The following is a 19,397-nucleotide window of genomic DNA, read 5'->3' on the forward strand; positions in this document are numbered from 1 at the left end:
GTGTGCCATCCAACATCAGCACAGACAGCTTGCATTTTTCACAGATGAGAACTTAGATGAGATTCCAAGCCCCTACTAGGTGACCTGAGCAAAGACATTATCAGCCTAAAATTAAATCAAGCAGAATAGCTGACATCATCAATTAGAAAGACTGCCTTTACGGAAGTACTGTGGTTTTATTATGTTTTAAAGATCTAAATTAAGAACTTTAAAGTCACACACACTTGAAGAGGAGTCAGGTTTTACACTGACCACAACAATAAAAACTGTAGGTGATAGTAACTTTTTCTAAACACCCCTAGAGAAGGGTCTCAGCAGGACAAGTCACTGTTTTTGAGTTTTTTCTTCCCACGAACAGGGACATGATGCAGCAGCCATAAAGAGAAGTTATTTGTAGCATAATTTTGGAGAACTGAAGGGGTGAGGTTGAAGGGAGGACCCAGGGCTGAGCTCCCTCCAGGGACATTGGCACACCAACCAAATGGCATTTCAGATCCCATTCTGAGTGACATTCTAGCTACTCCAAGGAGATGGCCTTATTAGATGACATCAAAGACTTCCTCTTTTGTGAAGACCCAATGGTCACTGCATGGTGGGAGGTAGGTGGGCTGCACCATGTGCTGAGAAAGCCTGGCCCAGCAACTCTGCAGTGAGACATCTTTTTGAAGAAAACCTAAGGATGTCACTGAAGACCCAAAAAGAAGAGCAGATTGTTGTAGCCCATTCATGTTTTTCCCTCTTTTATTTAAAAATCTTGTAATGGTTATTTTTAGGAGCTCTTGGAGTTTTAGACAAAAAAATCACCATCATCCAAAGAGTTTCTTTGGGTCCCATGTCAAACTGCTCAACAGAATCAGTTATTTCAAGAGACACCACATTGACACATGTGTCCATATGCTTCCCTCTAAGCTTGTAGGTTTTGTCTTAATTTAGCACTTATTTCATTTTGCCTTGGGCTAAAACAATGTGTAGCATGATCCCAAGGCAGGAGCACATCTTCACAATCTTTCTGGCATTCCTTTGCCTAGCCCTAGAAAATTGCAAACATTCCCTGCATAGTTCATTGAGTTGACCATAAAAATGGTTATGTTTACGGTAATAACGAAGATGATTAAAATTAGCTCAAGATTTATAACTTTATAAATGCTTCTTTTATGTATTCTATCCTTGCAACAAGTTTGCATTGTGCCAGCCAACTTTCATTATACCAAATTATAGAGGTGGGAGCTGAAGCTTAGAAATGGTAAAATCTGTCTGATCCTAAAACCTTTGTGTGTGTGTGTGTGTGTGTTTTTTTTTTAGCACACAACATACCTAATATCTATTTTATATTGGGAAACACATTCATGTGTGCATCAATGCTTCCTTCTCTCAAAATCAGAAAATAGACCCTTTAAAAATAAGCATTCTGTTCTCTAGTAGACAATATTATTAGCAGAAAACATTTCTGAATATATAACAAGTAAGAACATCTAAAACAATGATGAAAATAAAGTTAAAGTAAATATATTTCAGTGAATGTATTTTTCTAATATTAGTAAAATGAAAAAAGAAGATGATAGAGTCTCAAACCTTAAAGATAAAAAGTTAGAAAGTTTGGGGAAAAAGTGTTAGCAAAATGAGTGTGGAGAGACATGGACCACAGAGCTGGGAAATCACAAGCTGGTTCAACATTTGCAGAGAGCAGTTGGGCTGAATACACACTGTCAAGACTCTTCATCGTGACACTGTCTATCCTATCTCAAAAACTGGAACCAGACTCCTATGCAATCATGTTCTGATGGACACAGAGGACCACATTATATGAATAAATGGGAATGTTGGTTAGAAAATATTATAATCCCTCTTTTTTTTTTCTTTTTGACAGGCAGAGTGGACAGTCAGAGAGAGAGAGAGAGAGAGAGAGAGAGAGAAAGGTCTTCCGTTGCCGTTGGTTCACCCTCCAATGGCCGCCGCGGCTGGTGCACTGCGACCGGCGCACTGCGCTGATCCGAAGGCAGGAGCCAGGTGCTTCTCCTGGTCTCCCATGGGGTGCAGGACCCAAGCACTTGGGCCATCCTCCACTGCACTCCCTGGCCATAGCAGAGAGCTGGCCTGGAAGAGGGGCAACCGGGACAGAATCTGGTGCCCCAACCGGGACTAGAACCCGGTGTGCCGGCGCCGCAAGGCGGAGGATTAGACTAGTGAGACACGGTGCCAGCCATAATCCCTCTTTATGGTTTAAGAAATGTGTCTATCAGTGTCAAGGATATTGAACAGTTTTTGGTTTTGGATTCCATATTAGTTATTGCTGTATGACAAATTCTCTCCAAATTATCATCTTAAACACTGTTGTAATCTCACAGTCCTTGAGGATTAGGGATCTAGGCATTTCCTGGTTGGGTGCTCATGTCTCAGGCTCTGTGGGGAGACTGTAATAAAGCTGAGCCGGCACCTGCTGCATTAGCAGGAAGGGAAGATGGAATTGAGAGTGGAGTCAGAACTTGAACCCACATGCCTATGTGGAAAATGGGCTTCCCAAACAGCACCCGACCACCATGCCAAATGCCTGCCATCATACAGCTTTTAGCAAAAGGTGTCAGTTCCTTGCCACACCACCCAGGCTCCTGCTCATGACATGATTTCTCCAAGAATAAGTTATGAGAGAAAGAGAGAGGCACTAAGGCACAAGCCACAGCATCTTTCATAATCCAACCCCAGAGGAGGCATACCATCACTTCTGATGCATTCTTGTTGGTTATGTAGACCAACCCTGATGCAACATGGGAGCTATATACAAGTCCAAGTACCAGGAGGCAGGGGTCATGGAACGCCATCTCGGAGTCTGGTTATCACAGCCCATCTTTGGCCAGGGACTCAGACTGCTCCAAAAGCACACTCATCGCAAGTCTCACACCATGACAACACTGGCTCAAAGTCCAGAATCTGACCTCAGTCTAGAAGGAGATAGGAATCGTCAAGTGTCATCCCTTAAACACAGCTCCTCTTGATGTGAAGGTTAACTAAAGAGGAGTCATCTGTCCTCACGTGGCCAACATATGATGGCAAGATGACAGGGTAACTTCCATGTATATGTTTGTTCAAAAAACAGAAAATTGGGGGCTGGTGTTGTGGTGTCGTGGGTAAAGTCACTGCCTGAGACACTGGCATCCCATATGGGTGCTTGTTCAAGTCCTAGCTGGTCTACTTCCAATCTAGCCCCCTGCTAAAGCACCTGGGAAAACAGTGGAGGATGACCCAGGTGCTTGAGCCCCTGCACCCACGTGGAAGACTGGAAAGAAGCTCCTGGCTCCTGGGTTCAGCCTGGCCCAGTCCCAGGCCATTGCAGCCATTTGGGGAGTGAACCAGCAGATGGAAGACCTCTCCCACTGTCTCTCCCTCTCTCTCTGTAACTCTGCTTATCAAATAAATAAAATAAATCTTTTAAAAGTACAAGAAAACTGGGAGAAACATACAAGCTCATATTGGTCCACAGAAATACTGAAATCTAGCTGTGTAAACATCAAAGTTCATTGATTCGGACTCAGTCCTACGTGAGCCCAGGAGTGCTTATCTCCATAGTGCTTGGTGGCATCCTCTTCGTTCTTGGTTCTTATGTTTTTCATGAACGGTAGCACATGTTTGAAGCTGGGAGATTTTCTCAGTTTGCTTCCTGACTGTAGAACTTTGGTGGCTCTGTTCATTGTGTATTGCCTCAGGACATTTCAGCACAAGCTGACAGATGTTCAGCTAATATAAATCTCTTCAAAACTTTGTGTATCTCCTATGAATGTTTTTGAGATTTAGTCCATGAGACAAGAGCACCATACCTACATTGACAAATCTCTTTGACTCATCCACGTAACTGCAATAGACTGGCCAAGATGGAAGTCACAATGTTTTTATGAGCTGGCCTCACGAGCAACATGCTGTTCTTTTGCTGTCCATCACAAAGGACAACTCTGGCACAGTGCCAGAGAGGACTGTTTGAAGGTACAACTACCAGGAGGTGTCGATGATACTGTCAATGGCATGTTATTGGTATACGCAGGCTCAGGATTATAGCATCATTTTGGTTTTGTATTGTTTAATGTTTTCAAATTCTATTTTTTTAAAGGTTCACATTGCCAACTGTTATCTAAATTCATACACTGATGCCCCAACCCCAAGTACTTGAGAATGCAGCCATATTTGGGGATAGGGTCTTTACAATAGATGTTTTTAGTTTACTCAAGGAGTGAGTGCTGTGGCACAGCAAGCTTAACTCCTGCTTGGGAGCCCTGCATCTCATATCAGAGTGCCTGGGATTGAGGACCACCTCCACTTCCAATCCAGCTTCTTGCTAACACGCCTGAAGGCAACAGATGATGACCCAAGTACTTGGGAGTTACTGGCTCCCAGCTTTGGCTTGGCCTACTCCCAGCTGTTGCAGGCATTTGAGGGGTGAAACAGCAGATGGGAGATCTCTCTGTCTCTGCCTCTTTCTCTCTCTCCCTCTACTTTTTAAATAAATAAAACATATTTTAAATAATTAAAACATGTATGTGAGAGATACACAGAAAGAGATTTCCCATGGCTCCCTAAATGCTTGATCAGCCAGGGAAGGGTTCGGGCCATAGTCAGGAGCTGGGAACTCAGTCTGGGTCTTCCATGTGGATGGCAGGGACCTAGTCACCAGAGTCTGAGCTAGCAGGAAGCTGGAAGTGGGAGCTGGAGGTGGGAACGGAATGCAGGTACTCCGACAGAGGACATGGTGTCTTAACTGCTAGGCCAGATGTCCATCCTGCAGGCTGGGTCTTTAAAAAGGCAATTAGGTTACAGTGAGGCTGTTAGGAGGGGGCCCTCTTGCAATAGGACTGGCTTCTGCACAAGGAGAGAGACAGAAGGGGCAGCAAGAGTGCAAAGGGACAGTGAGGAGAGGTAGCAAGGGAGTGGCCATCTGCAAAGCCACGGAGAGAGGTCTCAGAGCAAATCAATCCTGCTGCCACCTTGATCTTGGACGTCCACTGCCGCCCTACCCCAGAATTGTGAGAAATCAAATTCCTGTGTTCAAGGCACCCAGTTGGTGGTATTTTGCCATGGCAGCCTAATGTCAACTCATACATCAAACTTCTGAAAGATATTTGAAAATATCCTGTTGTGGCTCAACATCTACAAACTCATCTTTAAAATATTTTTCAAAAGTAATTTTTGCTTTGATGCATATGATCTTACCTCAGTGTATATAGTTAGATTTGTTTCTATACAAAATGTGCATAATTAGATTGGATTCTAATCTGATCTGAGAGTCTATGCTATTACTAGGAATACTGACACCTTTTCATTTCCAATTATAGTTCATTTAAAATCTAATCTAGGCCGGCGCCGTAGCTCAATAGGCTAATCCTTGCGGTGCTGGCACACCGGGTTCTAGTCCCAGTCGGGGTGCCAGATTCTGTCCCAGTTGCTCCTCTTCCAGACCAGCTCTCTACTATGGCCCGGGAGTGCAGTGGAGGATGGCCCAAGTCCTTGGGCCCTGCACCCCATGGGAGACCAGGATAAGCACTTGGCTCCTGCCTTCGGATCAGTGCGGTGCGCCGGCCGCAGCGCGCCTGCCGCGGCAGCCATTGGAGGGTGAACCAACGGCAAAGGAAGACCTTTCTCTCTCTCTCTCTCTCTCTGTCCACTCTGCCTGTCAAAAAAAAAAAAAAAAAAAATCTAATCTCTCAACTTCCGGAGGTGGGAGCTGGAGGGATTCATGGCCCTCTAGGATGGAAGTGAACCAGAAGCTGCCCCTGCCTGACTTACTGTGGACTGAGATAGGGAGTTGGATTGTCATGGAAATGTTTTCCAGGAATTATCAGATCAACACAGGTCAAGATCAAGGCACCCGGCTTCCAGGGTCAGAGAGAAGGGGCATGACAGAGGCTGAGGGAGGAGGCAGAGGATGGGAAGGAGCTTTGGCGAAGCAATCCCGGGGAAATCCTCCAAGCAGGAGCAATTGCAGTGGGAACACGGGACGGCTCTGCCAGTGCAGGTTCACTTGCGGGGTGGGAAGCTGATATACGCCAAGGGCCGTGTGGATATTTACACCGTTTATGGGTCATACAAAATTATCAACTTAAAAATTAGCCTGCTACGGATTCCTTGAATTTTGAGTTCCGCCTGCAGTTGCTGTGGCAGGGCTGGACCCGATGATTTCAGGAGCCTTGCACAGCCCCTGGGCAGTCCGTTCCCCAGGTGTGAACCAACAGCCTGAGGTGTCCTCAAGCCCCCCAGTAATATGCTTCTTTTTTATTATTTATTTTTATTTATTTATTTTTGACAGGCAGAGTGGACAGTGAGAGAGAGAAACAGAGAGAAAGGTCTTCCTTTTGCCGTTGGTTCACCCTCCAATGGCCGCTGCGGCCGGCGCATCGCGCTGATCCGAAGCCAGGAGCCAGGTGCTTCTCCTGGTCTCCCATGCGGGTACAGGGCCCAAGCACTTGGGCCATCCTCCACTGCACTCCCGGGCCACAGCAGAGAGCTGGGCTGGAAGAGGCGCTGCAATATGCTTCTGACTTGGTGTTTGCTCTACCTCTGGTTACACAAATTTCTGGCCACTTACTTACTTGCTTGTCTTCCACATTGATCTGGAAGACAAGCTGCCTGTGTTCAGCTTCATGTTAGTTTAGAATTTAATCAAACATATACTTTAACCTATGCTTCTCTAATTATCAAACTCAGAACAAAGCGAGGTCTTTTGCCCACCTAGCAATTAAAGTAAGAAATTCGCATGCTTTTACTTTATCTTACGTCTTACCCTAAAAATAGCATAGTCCCAATTTATCAATTTTATGACTCTTAAAAAGCACATAGGTGTTGGCTGCATAATCCTTCTGTATACTGATCTCTATTTCCTTGAGTTATTAATTTTGATTCTTTTTAATGCCCTGTGGGCCATCACCGTGGCTCACTAGGCTAATCCTCCGCCTGCGGCGCCGGCATACCAGGTTCTAGTGCCGGTCGGGGCGCTGGATTCTGTCCCAGTTGCTCCTCTTCCAATCCAGCTCTCTGCTGTGGCCCAGGAGTGCAGTGGAGGATGGCCCAAGTGCTTGGGCCCTGCACCCCATGAGAGACCAGGAGAAGCACCTGGCTCCTGCCTTCGGATCAGCGTGGTGCGCTGGCCACAGCGCACTGGCTGTGGCGGCCATTGGAGGGTGAACCAGCGGAAAAGGAGGACCTTTCTCTCTGTCTCTCTCTCTCTCACTGTCCACTCTGCCTGTCCAAAACAAAAAATACCCTGTAGATAATGTCTTTGAATAATTTTTCTTAAGATTTATTTATTATTTGAGAGGCAGAATTAGAGAGACAGAAAGAGAAAAAGATCTTCCATCCACTGGCTCACTCCCCAAATGGCTACAGTGGCCGGGACTGGGCCAGGTTTAGGCCAGGAGTTCAGTACTCCATCCAGGTCTCCTACATGGATGCAGGGGCCCAAGCACTTGGGCCATCATCTGTTGCTTTCCCAGGCACATCAGCAGGGAGCTGGACCAGAACCGTAGCAGCCAGGTCTTGAACCAGCACTCTGGTATGGGGTGTTGGCATTGTAAGCAGTGGCTTAACCTGCCATGTCCAGTGGCAACCCCACTTGAATAATTTTTAAGGAAGGCCATATGAGTGAAACTGCTTCTGATTTTTAGATATCTAAACATGCATTCGACAGCTTGAACTCATGAATTAAATCTCACTTGGAATAGAATGTTTAGATCATGAAATTTCCTCTTTAGAGGAGTACATATTACTCCATCTGAAACTGGTGAACAAAGACTGAAGCTAGCCTAGTCTTTCTCCTTTTTGAACACACTATTATTTCCTATAATTTGATATTCTCTGTATTACAGTTGCCCAGGCTGTGGAGTGGTATGCACATTTATTCCAACCACTCTCGGCCCCAGGGTTCCTTTGCCTGTGCAGCATGGCTAGAATACCTGTCCCCACCCATGTGCCCTGCTTTCTCCCCTTCTCCTCCCTCCGTGTTGTCCTGGGAGACAGGATCTTGTCATTGCAGGGGCCTCCCTGCGGCCTTCCTGGCACCCACTTCCCATGCAGAGGGAGAGCAGCAGCCTGGATTCTGGTTAGAGAAGCCCCGAGCCTCTGAGCGTGGACAGAGAGTGGGATGAGTGAAACCTTCTGCCGGCATCGTTGGCTACTCATGATTGGATCAGACGACAGAACAGATATTTCTGGGTGGGGGGGTAACACTTCCTCAAAGCAACCCCACTGGCACTGAACTTGGTAGAAAATCTTTCCAGATTTTTACCAATGCTGACATAAGATTTTTCATGTGTGCAGAGTTCATGTGTGCAATTTAATAGGAAACGAGTGCCTCGTTGGCTAACCCAAGGGTTCTCAGCTATGCCTACCTGCTGTACTTCTACTCCCAGCTGCAGAAGACACTGTGTTCATTACACATATAAGACAATGATTCTTCACTCCCAATAGAGCTAAAAACCACTCCCCTTACCACCTCCTGTGGCAGCCAAATGAGCCTTGCAGGTGGATTCTAGAAGATGACATAAAGGGGTTCAACAGTGGCATCCTGACCTCCAGAGCAAGCAAGGCTGTCCTGCGAAATGTCCCAGAGGGACGCAAGCCATGGCTGGAAGCTTGCAATTAAGCTGACTCATCCTCGGCTACATTTAGCTGCGGCTAGTTTACCAGCAAGGATCTGCCTTAAACACATGTCAAAAGGAGAAATATAACACAAGGCATCGGTACCTTATAATAAATCCTGGCCACCAGACTCCGCCGAAGAACCCTTTCACGGAAACTCACGGCTTTCAACAGAAAGGCAAGGTCACCAACTGCGTCCCTGTTCAGTGCCAGGAAGCTGCAAGGAAAACACAGAGAGCATCATTATGACTTTGGCTTCACCGAAGTAGTTCATCCAAAAGAAATAGAGGGGGTTGCTTTTTCAAAACAAAACAAGCTTCTCCCCATCGGCCAGCGACGTAAATACAAACACACAGTCACGCGTCCTATCTCTTAGCGGCTTCTGTACACTGTTCTTCTGAGCAGCGCTTGGCTCCAGTTTTTTCAATGTGTCCATCCTTGTGGTATAAAGAAAATTTACTCTCTTGCCTTTTCTACTTCCTATTGTATTAAAAGTAATGTTCATGATTTCATGTGGTCCTCACTAACATATATAATCTATCAAGTGTGAGCTTATAATAATTTGTTCAGCAATTGTTGAGCATGATTATAATAAGTATTACAGTGGAACATTAACAAATATATCTTTTATAAAGTATTTGTCAGGGGGCCGGCGCTGTGGCGCAGTAGGTTAATCCTCCGTCTGTGGCGCTGGCATCCCATATGGGCGCCAGTTCTAGTCCTGGCTGCTCCTCTTCCGATCCAGCTCTCTGCTATGGGGAAGCAGTAGAAGATGGCCCAATTGCTTGGGCCCCTGCAACCACATGGGAGACCCGGAAGAAGCTCCTGGCTCCTGGCTTCAGAACAGCCCAGCTCTGGCTATTGAGGCCATTTGGGGAGTGAACCAACAGATGGAAGACCTTTCTCTGTCTCTTCCTCACTGTAAACTCTACCTCTTAAATAAAAAAATCTTTTAAAAAAATAAAGCATTTGTCAGTAAATATGAGTGTGCTTCAAAAAGTTCATAGGAAACACATATTAAGAAGAAATTGCATAAATTTTCAAAAAATTTTTGCACCGAAATAAGCACAAGTTTTTTAAATTGAGAGATAGACACATACAGAGAGAGAAGAGTAGACAGATAGACAGACATAGCTTCTACCTGCCGATTTACTCCCCCAATGCTCCCGGCATCCAGGACTGGGCCAAGCCAAGGCCAGAAGCCAGGCAGTTAACCCAGGTCCACCACATAGGTGGCAGGAACCCAACTGCTTGAGCCATCAGTGCTGTCTCCCAGGGCATGCAGTAACAGGAAGCTGGAGCCAAGAGCCAGACCCAGGACTGAAATCAGGTAATCCGAAACAGGACACAGGTATCTTGCCAGGAGTCCTAACTGCTAGGCCCACCCCTGAGTTTATCTTTTATTCCATTTTCCATGAACTTTCTGAAGCGCCTCTGTGATTTTATCAAGTACATTATGCATCAGGAACTGTGCTAAGTATTTGCTGTGAATTATTCCATTCTCTTAATAATTCTAGGATTGCATTTGCCATAATTAATGAATTATAAGTCAAGAAACTGAGGCTCAGATTTGGTAAGTTGCTCAAGGTTTGGAAGCAGAGTACAGTAAGGCTCAGGTCTGCCTTGGGGAACACCAAGTATTCAAGGGAATAGGCTCAAACAGTATGTTTCACTTTGTGTTTCTATGTGGGTGCAAACTGTTGAAATCTTTACTTAATGTATACTAAATTGATCTTCTGTATATAAAGAGAATTGAAAATGAATCTTGATGTGAATGGAAGGGGAGAGGGAGCGGGAGAGGGGAGGGTTGCGGGTGGGAGGGAAGTTATGGGAGGGGGAAGCCATTGTAATCCATAAGCTGTACATTGGAAATTTATATTCATTAAATAAAAGTTAAAAAAAAAGGGGGGGGGGGAATAGGACTCTGTCCAGTAGGCGGTAATTTTTACCTTCCCCATGAAGAAGCTGAGGCACGCGGGAATTAGGAGGTCTAGCACAGACTCCAAACACCCATGGCTGCCGCAGCGCAACTTCCCATGAGTTTCTCATCGTGCAGCTCCGCCTTCTGGCCTTCTGTGCTAATTTTATGCCCCTCCCCACCGCCCCTCTACCTGTAGTTAACCTAGAGACACAGGTGAGGGATTAGTTTGTGGGGCTCCCCACAGCCCAACCACCTCTTTTTTTTTTTTTTTGGACAGGCAGAGTGGACAGTGAGAGAGACAGAGAGAAAGGTCTTCCTTTGCCGTTGGTTCACCCTCCAATGGCCGCCGCGGCCGGTGTATCGCGCTGATCCGAAGCCAGGAGCCAGGTGCTTCTCCCAGTCTCCCACGGGGTACAGGGCCCAAGCACTTGGGCCATCCTCCACTGCACTCCCTGGCCATAGCAGAGAGCTGGCCTGGAAGAGGGGCAACCGGGATAGAATCCAGCACCCCGACCGGGACTAGAACCCAGTGTGCTGGCGCCGCAAGGCGGAGGATTAGCCTATTGAGCCGCGGGCCAGCAGCCCAGCCACCTCTTGCTCCCCGTGTACCCACATCCTCAGGAAGTAAAGCATCGAAAGACCCGAATAAGTTAGATCTCCATTAAGCAAAAATTAAAAACTCAAGAAGGTGTTGCCTTTGCTTCATCAGAAAGCACCTGAGGAATTCCAATGAGAAATTGGCAGACAGTGCTTTTGTGAATGCCAAGTGCTGAGTTCATAATCGCCCTCCATTCAGACAGGGAAGATGGGAGATCATTTATGTGTCCATTACCAAGAAATCTAAATTCGATCAATTCTGATTTTGAATCTGGGCTTTCGAAGGCTGAGTTTCTGCCTCAGTCTATTTAACAAAAGGCATAAGGGGGCCGGCGCCGTGGCTTAACAGGCTAATCCGCCTTGCGGCGCCGGCACACCAGGTTCTAGTCCCGGTTGGGGCGCCAGATTCTGTCCCAGTTGCCCCTCTTCCAGGCCAGCTCTCTGCTGTGGCCCGGGAAGGCAGTGGAGGATGGCCCAAGTCCTTGGGCCCTGCACCCCATGGTAGACCAGGAGAAGCACCTGGCTCCTGGCTTCGGATCAGTGCGATGTGCCGGCCGCAGCGGCCATTGGAGGGCAAAAAGGAAAACCTTTCTCTCTGTCTCTCTCTCTGACTGTCCACTCTGTCAAAAAAAAAAAAAAAAAAAAAAAAAAGGCATAAGGGACTTTGACACTTCACTGAAAAGTACATTTTAGCCATTCCTGAAGCTGCTACTATGCAGCTTGGAGGCCAGGGATGTTCCTATTGGAGTCGACCTTTCTTAGTTTGTTTACCGTGGAGCACTGCCTACCCTAAGCTGTGAGCTGCACCTGCTATAGGAAGTGGTTCCCACCCATCCACTCCGAGATGAATCAGGCATGGCTGCAGCTCTAGGAACTCTCACTATGGAAGACTGAGCCAAAAATAGGGCTATCGCTAAAAGCAACCTCCTTGTAATGAGGGATCTCACAAAAAAGCCAGACTGACTCTGTGTGTAAATAAAAGTTACATAAATGCACAAGCGCATCCTTTGTCATCAGGGAAACGCAAATGAAGCCCACCCCAAGGCAGCTCCCCCGGGCCACTAGAATGACTGCAGTGGAATGTACAGCCATCAGCCGTTGCCTGAGACAAGAGACCAGGGTGCTCACATTTGTTCATGGGAGTATCAACTGGCAAAACTGATGTGGGCCTGATGTGGGATAGGCAGGTAGTCCCTGTAGGTCTGCTGAGCTGGAGGTTCAAGCCCCAACACTTGTCAATCAAAACTCCCCATTCCTGGGATGCATCTGCTCCACCCAAGACCTGTGCAGGGGGCACTGGGAAAATAAAGGCATTGAGCTGTTCTGGAACTTGTGGAGGTGCCATGTAATTCCCAGGTGGCTTCATGGCTGGAGAGTGTGTACTAAGGTGTTTACCCTCCCGGAAGTAAGAATTCGAAGTGCAGGCATAGGACCATGCGTGAGTAGGAGCAGGATTCATTTAACAGTGACAGAATGGACATCCAAGCATGAGTGTGGGCCACTTCTCACGGAGGCCTACCTGTCATGAGTGGGCCAGGGGCCGCTTTAGAGAAAAAAGCCTGAGGGGCACCCCCAACCACAGTCAGGGGCAAAAAGTGGGCTCTGCCCATTTACAGCTTCTTTAATGAGATGGGGTGGTGCTTCGGTGTGCATGAAGCCAGCGGAGAATTTATGGGGCCCCTGCACATGGAGTTCAATCTGATCATCGTGGCATCTCCTGCATGAGACACAGGGGCATCCTGGGAAGATGGGTAGTTTAGACTGCCAGGTAAAGACAGAAGATTATGTTGCAGGGTTTGCAAGAATTCCAGCTCACTTAGACCTAATTAGCTGCCTGCCTATTCCTATCATATCAAAAGCACTTTGGAAAAGGTTCTCAATTTCTGATAAAACTAAACAAATAGGTACACCACATCATTTAACAATTCCACTCCATTTGCCCAATGTTCTCTGCAATGCTACTCACGGCAGTGAAAAACTGGAAACCTATCAGGCGTCTGTTCAAAATAGGAGAATGGAAAGCATTGTATTCCGTATACTAATACAGTTCCCAGCAGTAAAAAAGAACAAATGCATGTATGGGATAACCTGAATGCATTTCAAAAAGCTGTAAGTTGAGTTAATGAGCCAGCTCCAAGGGAGTCCAGACTGTGTGACTCCAACAACATGAAATTTTAAGTCAGAAAGAAACTAACTTGGGGTGGAAAAAAATCTCAGAACAGCAGCTGCGTCTGAGAGGTGATCACAGGGCTGCCCGGAGAAGAGTCAGAGAGGACTTCCTGGAGCCACGGTGACAACTCACATCTTAATGAGAGTTTGGGTTTCGCAGGTGCATGTATTTGTCAAACCTCAGTGAGTGGACACTCGAAACTTGTGCATTTCATTGTACGCAAATTTCACATGAAAAGAGAAGGAACTCTAACCAAATATTGAACGCCCATTAATTCTGTTTGTGGTGACTGACTTAGAATGGTGCTGATATAGCTGCAGTTAAATTTGAAATGCATCGAAAAGACGTGGTGAATTGATGGGTGAGTTAAAAGGTTGAAGCATAAGTGTGTGTGTGAGTGTGTGAGTGTGTGAGTGAGTGTGTGAGTGAGTGTGTGAGTGTGTGAGTGTATGTGAGAGTGTGTGAGTGTGTGTGTGCGTGTGGGTGTGAGTGTATGTGAGTGTGCGAGTGTGTGTGTGTGTATGTGTGTGATGGTGACACAGTAAGTACAGTCATACTCAAGCAGGATGTAAATGCTCACTTTTTTCAGGTTTCCTGACTATTTGAAAAATCTCATAACACATTAAGGAAAAACATGTGGGTGCCAGGCGGAATCCCCCGTTTCCTTAATACCCTCCTCCTCCTAGGGGTCCCAGGGCTGATGAGAGCAGTGGGAGTCCCCTGGCAGGCTCCTTGTGGGGGAGGGGAGGGAGGTAGACAGGTGGCAGACAAGCAGGGGCAGGATGGAGGTCTTTGTAGAGCCAGGCACAGCCTCCTCTCAAAGCCACTTCCTCCCAGTGCTGCCCACCCTGCAGGGCCGCACCAGCCTCACCTGGCCCAGGAAACGTTACAGCTCCATGCCTGATGCCCCTCTCCCCGGCCTCATCATCAAAGTGAGGGGTGGCCTGGTGACGCTGGTTCAAAAGCCTGCCCGCCTGGAGGAATGTCAAGGCCCTCATCTGCTGGTGGTGCTCCCCCGAGCGCTGTCAATAGGCCTGAGCCCCGCGGCTCTCCTGGAATGGGAGCCTCGGCCACTGCTGTGCCCCAGAGGGCAGAACCACACCCCATGCCGGGAGTCCCGAGAACACGCAGATGACAAAGGATTTCCTGATCCACACCGGAAGAGCAGATGCACACACACAGATTCAGTAAAACCTGGACGTGCGGCAAGGAGATGTGTACAGTGTTGGAGGTGGATAACCAAGACAAAGAGATATGGACTTGAACTTTCCAAGTATTTATTGAGACTGCCTTTGGCATGTCTCAGACCTGTCCTGGAAACCTTGCTAGGAATATGGATTTGTATACAGGTGAGAGCCTGTCTCGCTTTCGCTAGGACAGAGACAAGCCCTGCTTCACTACCTGGGAAGGAGATGAAAGGGCAGGTGCGTTGCGGCCAGCTGGGGAGCAAGTTTCCTGGAAGCATGGGGCTGATTCCGGAGGGAACTGTACTATTCTCTCAACTCCTTGCATGCTGGAAGATTCCCAGATGCATAAGATGGGGGGAAGCTACTAGTGCTGTAAGATTCGCACTCAGGGCTGGAGATATTAAAAAGATACATTGACTTTCTAGAGAGTGTAAGGATAGACGGAGATATTTCAACTAACAGAGATTTCAGAGAAATAGTCCTAGGATGTGGAAGTTCATGTTCTCAAGCTTTAAAATAGATTGCAATTTGAATAAACAGGAACCTGAACAGCAATTTAAGAAAAAAAAAAGAAAAGAAGTTTTAATTTCACTTTTTCCCAATGGTGATGAAAAACCCTGTGCACCTTTTATTGTATTTTCCATTTTCATGTTTTTAACCAGGATTATGAGGCTCTATTTTCTAGTGAACAGTTTGGAAATTAGTTCAATACATTTGGGTCACAGAGACCAATAATCTGCTCCAAAGAAAAATAGTAATTTTAAAAAAACATTAAACAAAAGGCCTGGGACTGGCGTTGTGGTGCACCTGGTTAAGCCATTGCTTGCAATGCTGGTATCCCACATAGGAGCCCTGGCTCGAGTCCTGGCTGCTCTGCTTCCACTCCAGCTCCCTGCTAAAGCACCTGGGAAGGAAGTGGAAGGTGGCTCAAGTGCTTGGAGCCCTGCCACTCACGCAGGAGATCCAGGTGGTGCTCCGGGCTCCTGGCTTTGGCCTGGCAGAGCTCCGGCCATTACAACCACTTGGGGAGTGAACCAGCACAAGAAAGATCTCTCTCTCCTCCTCTCTCTCTCTCTCTCTCTCTCTCTCTCTCTTTCACTCTCTCTCTGTGCCACTGTCTTCCAAATAAATAATTTTAAAAAAAATAAAAGGAAAAGGAAAAAGTATAATAAGTTCTCCAATGTATAATAAAACAGATAATACATTTCTGAGCATAAAACAATGAAACAGAAAGTGATGTCACAACAGAGGGGACCAACAAAGGAAAAAACTGATTGAAAAATAATTATAGGGGCCGGCGCTCCATATAGGCACCAGTTCTAGTCCTGGCTGCTCCATTTCCTATCCAGATCTCTGCTATGACCTGGGAAAGCAGTAGAAGATGGCCCAAGTCCTTGGGCCCCGGCACCCATGTGGGAGACCCAGAGGAAGCTCCTGGCTCCTGGATTCAGATCTGCCCAGTTCCAGCCATTGCAGCCATTTGGGGAGTGAACCAATGGATGGAAGACCTCTCTCTCTCTCTCTCTCTCTCTCTCTCTTTGTGTGTAACTCTGACTTTCAAATAAATAAATAAATCTTAAAAAAAGAAGAAATACCCTAAGATCACTTCAAATAGAATCAGAAGTCATTTCATTCAGCAGTGACAGGACACATGAAAATAAAAGTAAATGGAGATTTTCAGGACGTAAAGTGTGACTACCAAAAATGTCAGCAGAGTCTCATTCTAAACAATAAAATGTTAAAGTAATCCTTTTGAAAACCAGGAATAAGATAGAAGAATACCTGCTATGACTCTTTCTATTCAAAATATTTCAGAGGTCCTAGATCTTGCAGTAAGACATGAAAAGAATAAAAGGAATAATTGGAAAGAAAGAACTGAAAAAATTATTTCATACAGATTGCTGGAAAAACTCCCAATGAATCTGTGTACCCTCTTATAATTTTCTTTTACAGTCAGATTTATATATAATATATATATATTATTGGATATTATTATATCCAACCATGGATATAATAAACCAACAGCAACAACAAAACAGTTTAAAAAGATAACAACAGCAACGAAAGGGTAAGATAACTAATAATAAATCTATCAAAGGTTGCACTATGTATGGAGATGATTATAAAACTCCGAAAGACAAATCTTTGCGAGAAAACTCATAAGTGGGTCAAATTTTCTGCAAATCTATAGATTTAGTACACTTCCAAAGAAGATTCTAGCAGATTTCCAAACTGTGGTAAATATACACAGAACAAAGCATTTGCCATTTTTACCACTTCAAATGTAGAGTTCTGGAAGATTAAACACACTCACCACTATCCTTCTCCAAGTGTTTTCATCCTCTCAAACTGAATCTCTGCCATAACAATGACGGTTGGCCCGCTCTGCCTCCCAGCCCCCAGTAAACAATTCTCTAGCTTAGGTCTCTATGAATTTGACTGTGAGAGTCTCTTCACATACATGCAGCTCTGCAACATTTTTGTTTTGCTGCACAGACTTTGCTTTATTTTGTTTTTGAGGAACCTGACAAACTGATTCCAAAACTTAAATCAAAGTGGAAAAAAGCCAACACAATTCTGAATTATATTTAGACATGGTGATATGATTTTGAATAATCTAGTAAAATCTTATTATAAAGTCAGGGTAAGTGTAACAGTGATTGATGGATAGTCCCAGGGCTGGTGTGGGTAAAGCCGCCACCTGCAGTGCTGGCATCCCTTATGGGCGTTGGTTTGAGTCCCAGCTGCTCCACTTGCCATCCAGCTCTCTGTTATGGCCTGGGAAAGCAGTAGAAGATGGCCCAAGCTCTTGGGCCCCTGCACCTGTGTGGGAGACTTGGACGCAGCTCCTGGCTCCTGGCTTCAGATCGGCACAGCTCCAGCCATTGTGGCTGTTTGGGGAGTGAATCAGCAGATAGAAGACCTCCCCCTCCCCCTCCCCCTCCCCTCCCCCTCCCCCTCCCTCTCCGTAACTCTGGCTTTCAAATAAATAAATAAATCTTAAAAGAAAGACACAACACATACACAAAAAAAGGTTTGAAAATAAGCAAAATCTTAAGAGGCATGTCACAGAAGACATATGAATGGCAAACATGTGAAAACATGTTCCCCCTTAGTAATGAAAAAGAAAATGAACTTTAACCTCTCAGTGGAAGACCACTGTTTGCTCTCACATGGCAGAAACCAGGAAGGCTGACAACACCAGCGTTGGTGAGGATAGGATGTGGCTCTGGGGGTGTCTCACAGAGTTTAGCATGGGCATAGTCCACAAAGCAGCACTTCTGCCCCTAGGTAGCACACCCCAGAGGACTGCTTGGCAAACACAGGTTGTGAATCACTAACGGGTTATGAATCAATTTAAAGGATTGGGTCGACAGTCTTGAAAAGTAAATATCAGAGAGCGTGATGAGTCATAGAGTGGGCAAGAGCCCTATGATGAAGAATTTGCTTCAGCTGTGTTTGAGGTGAGGGGTCCTGTACACATCTGAGTGTCCTGGTGACATAAAATGTGTTTCTCACTTTGAATCATGACAACAAAGTGTGAAAGCCTTGCAAAAAAAAAAAAAGCCTAGTACACTTCCCTAGAAAACATGCATGAGATTTTTTATAATAGCCTGTGCAAAATATCAGGACATGGCACGCAAGCCAAATGTCCCCTGATACTAGAGATGAGAAGGAATCAGAAAAGCGTGGCAAAACACATGATGGAATCCAATGGAATATTGCGAAGAGCAGATCCGTGGCAACATACAACCATGTGATGAGTCTTAGAAATAAAATATTGGGTGGAAACCAAATATTATAGAATGCCATGCATATTATGCCTTATTTACAGAGTTTAAGCACAATAATTAAAAAACAATCAGGGGCCGGTGCTGTGGCACAGAGGGTTAAAGCCCCAGTCTGCAGTGTGGGCATCCCATATGGGTGCTGGTTCTAGTCCCAGCTGCTCCTCTTCCGACCCAGCTCTCTGCTATGGCCTGGGAAAGCAGTAGAAGATGGCCCAAGTGCTTGGGCCCCTGCACCCACGTGGGAGACCCAGAGGAAGCTCCTGGATCCTAACTTTGGATCAGCTCAGCTCTGGCCATTGCAGTCATTTGGGAAGTGAACCAGCGGATGGAAGACCTCTCTCTGGCTCTACCCCTCCCTGTAACTCTGCCTTCTAAATAAATAAAATATTTTTAAAAAAAAACCACACAATCAGAGTAACAAAGGCATGGGTCCTGAAGCCAGGCATCCCAGGGTCATTCACTCACCATGCAACCCTGAGCAAAATATTCACTCTCTGTGCCTCGGTCTCCTGATCTGTGAAATGGATACAGGCACACGCCTAATGAGGTTTGAGGATTAACATCGGGAAAGTGCTTGGCTTAGTGAATGTGTAATAAAGAAGGAACACACTAAAAAGGACAGGATTGGCAATGTTTTAGTTCTCAAGTCGGGTGCTGGTTACATGAGGATAGATTTTTACATATTCACCATTTTTTGTGTATGCCAAATGATAGACATTTCAAACAAGAGTCAGTTGTTGCCTGTCAAGGCTCTATAAACTCCAGCCCTGTAATAAGACACTGGAGGCAGGTGACAGGGACATCCTGAGCAAAACGTACCTGGTTCTCAGCTTGTCACCCACAGACTCAGCATGGTTTCGGAGCAGGCCAAAGAGTGGTCTCTCTTCATACTGCTTGGTGTATTGGGTCAGCAGTTCCCGTACCACCACCTGTGCCAAGAGTTTACCATGTATCAGCCATGGCTCAGAAATTTGTCCAATACAGTCTATCTGTCACAGCAAATGCCTGGGGAGCATCCACATACAAGACCCCAGCCCCCCGGGCCCGTGTCTCCCGTGGCTGGTGTTTGGCGTTTCCCACACTACGCTCCATCCCTCCCACAGCTGACTCCCAAGGCC

The 19,397-nt window shown here is 46.1% G+C and overlaps 1 protein-coding gene across 1 annotated transcript in view; it reads right to left on the reverse strand.

Moving 5' to 3' along the window:
* Positions 1-19,397, reverse strand: part of ACOXL (acyl-CoA oxidase like) — a 347,688-nt gene that overhangs the window by 109,610 nt on the left and 218,681 nt on the right. Inside the window, exons 13-14 of the mRNA XM_062208877.1 lie at positions 19,099-19,208; positions 8,719-8,830 (exon numbers count right to left, since the gene is read on the reverse strand). Coding sequence (XP_062064861.1) covers positions 8,719-8,830; positions 19,099-19,208 — 222 coding nt within the window. The remainder of the gene's footprint in view (positions 1-8,718; positions 8,831-19,098; positions 19,209-19,397) is intronic.

This window comes from Lepus europaeus, chromosome 13 (genome assembly GCF_033115175.1).
Source record: "Lepus europaeus isolate LE1 chromosome 13, mLepTim1.pri, whole genome shotgun sequence".
Lineage (NCBI taxonomy): Eukaryota > Metazoa > Chordata > Mammalia > Lagomorpha > Leporidae > Lepus > Lepus europaeus.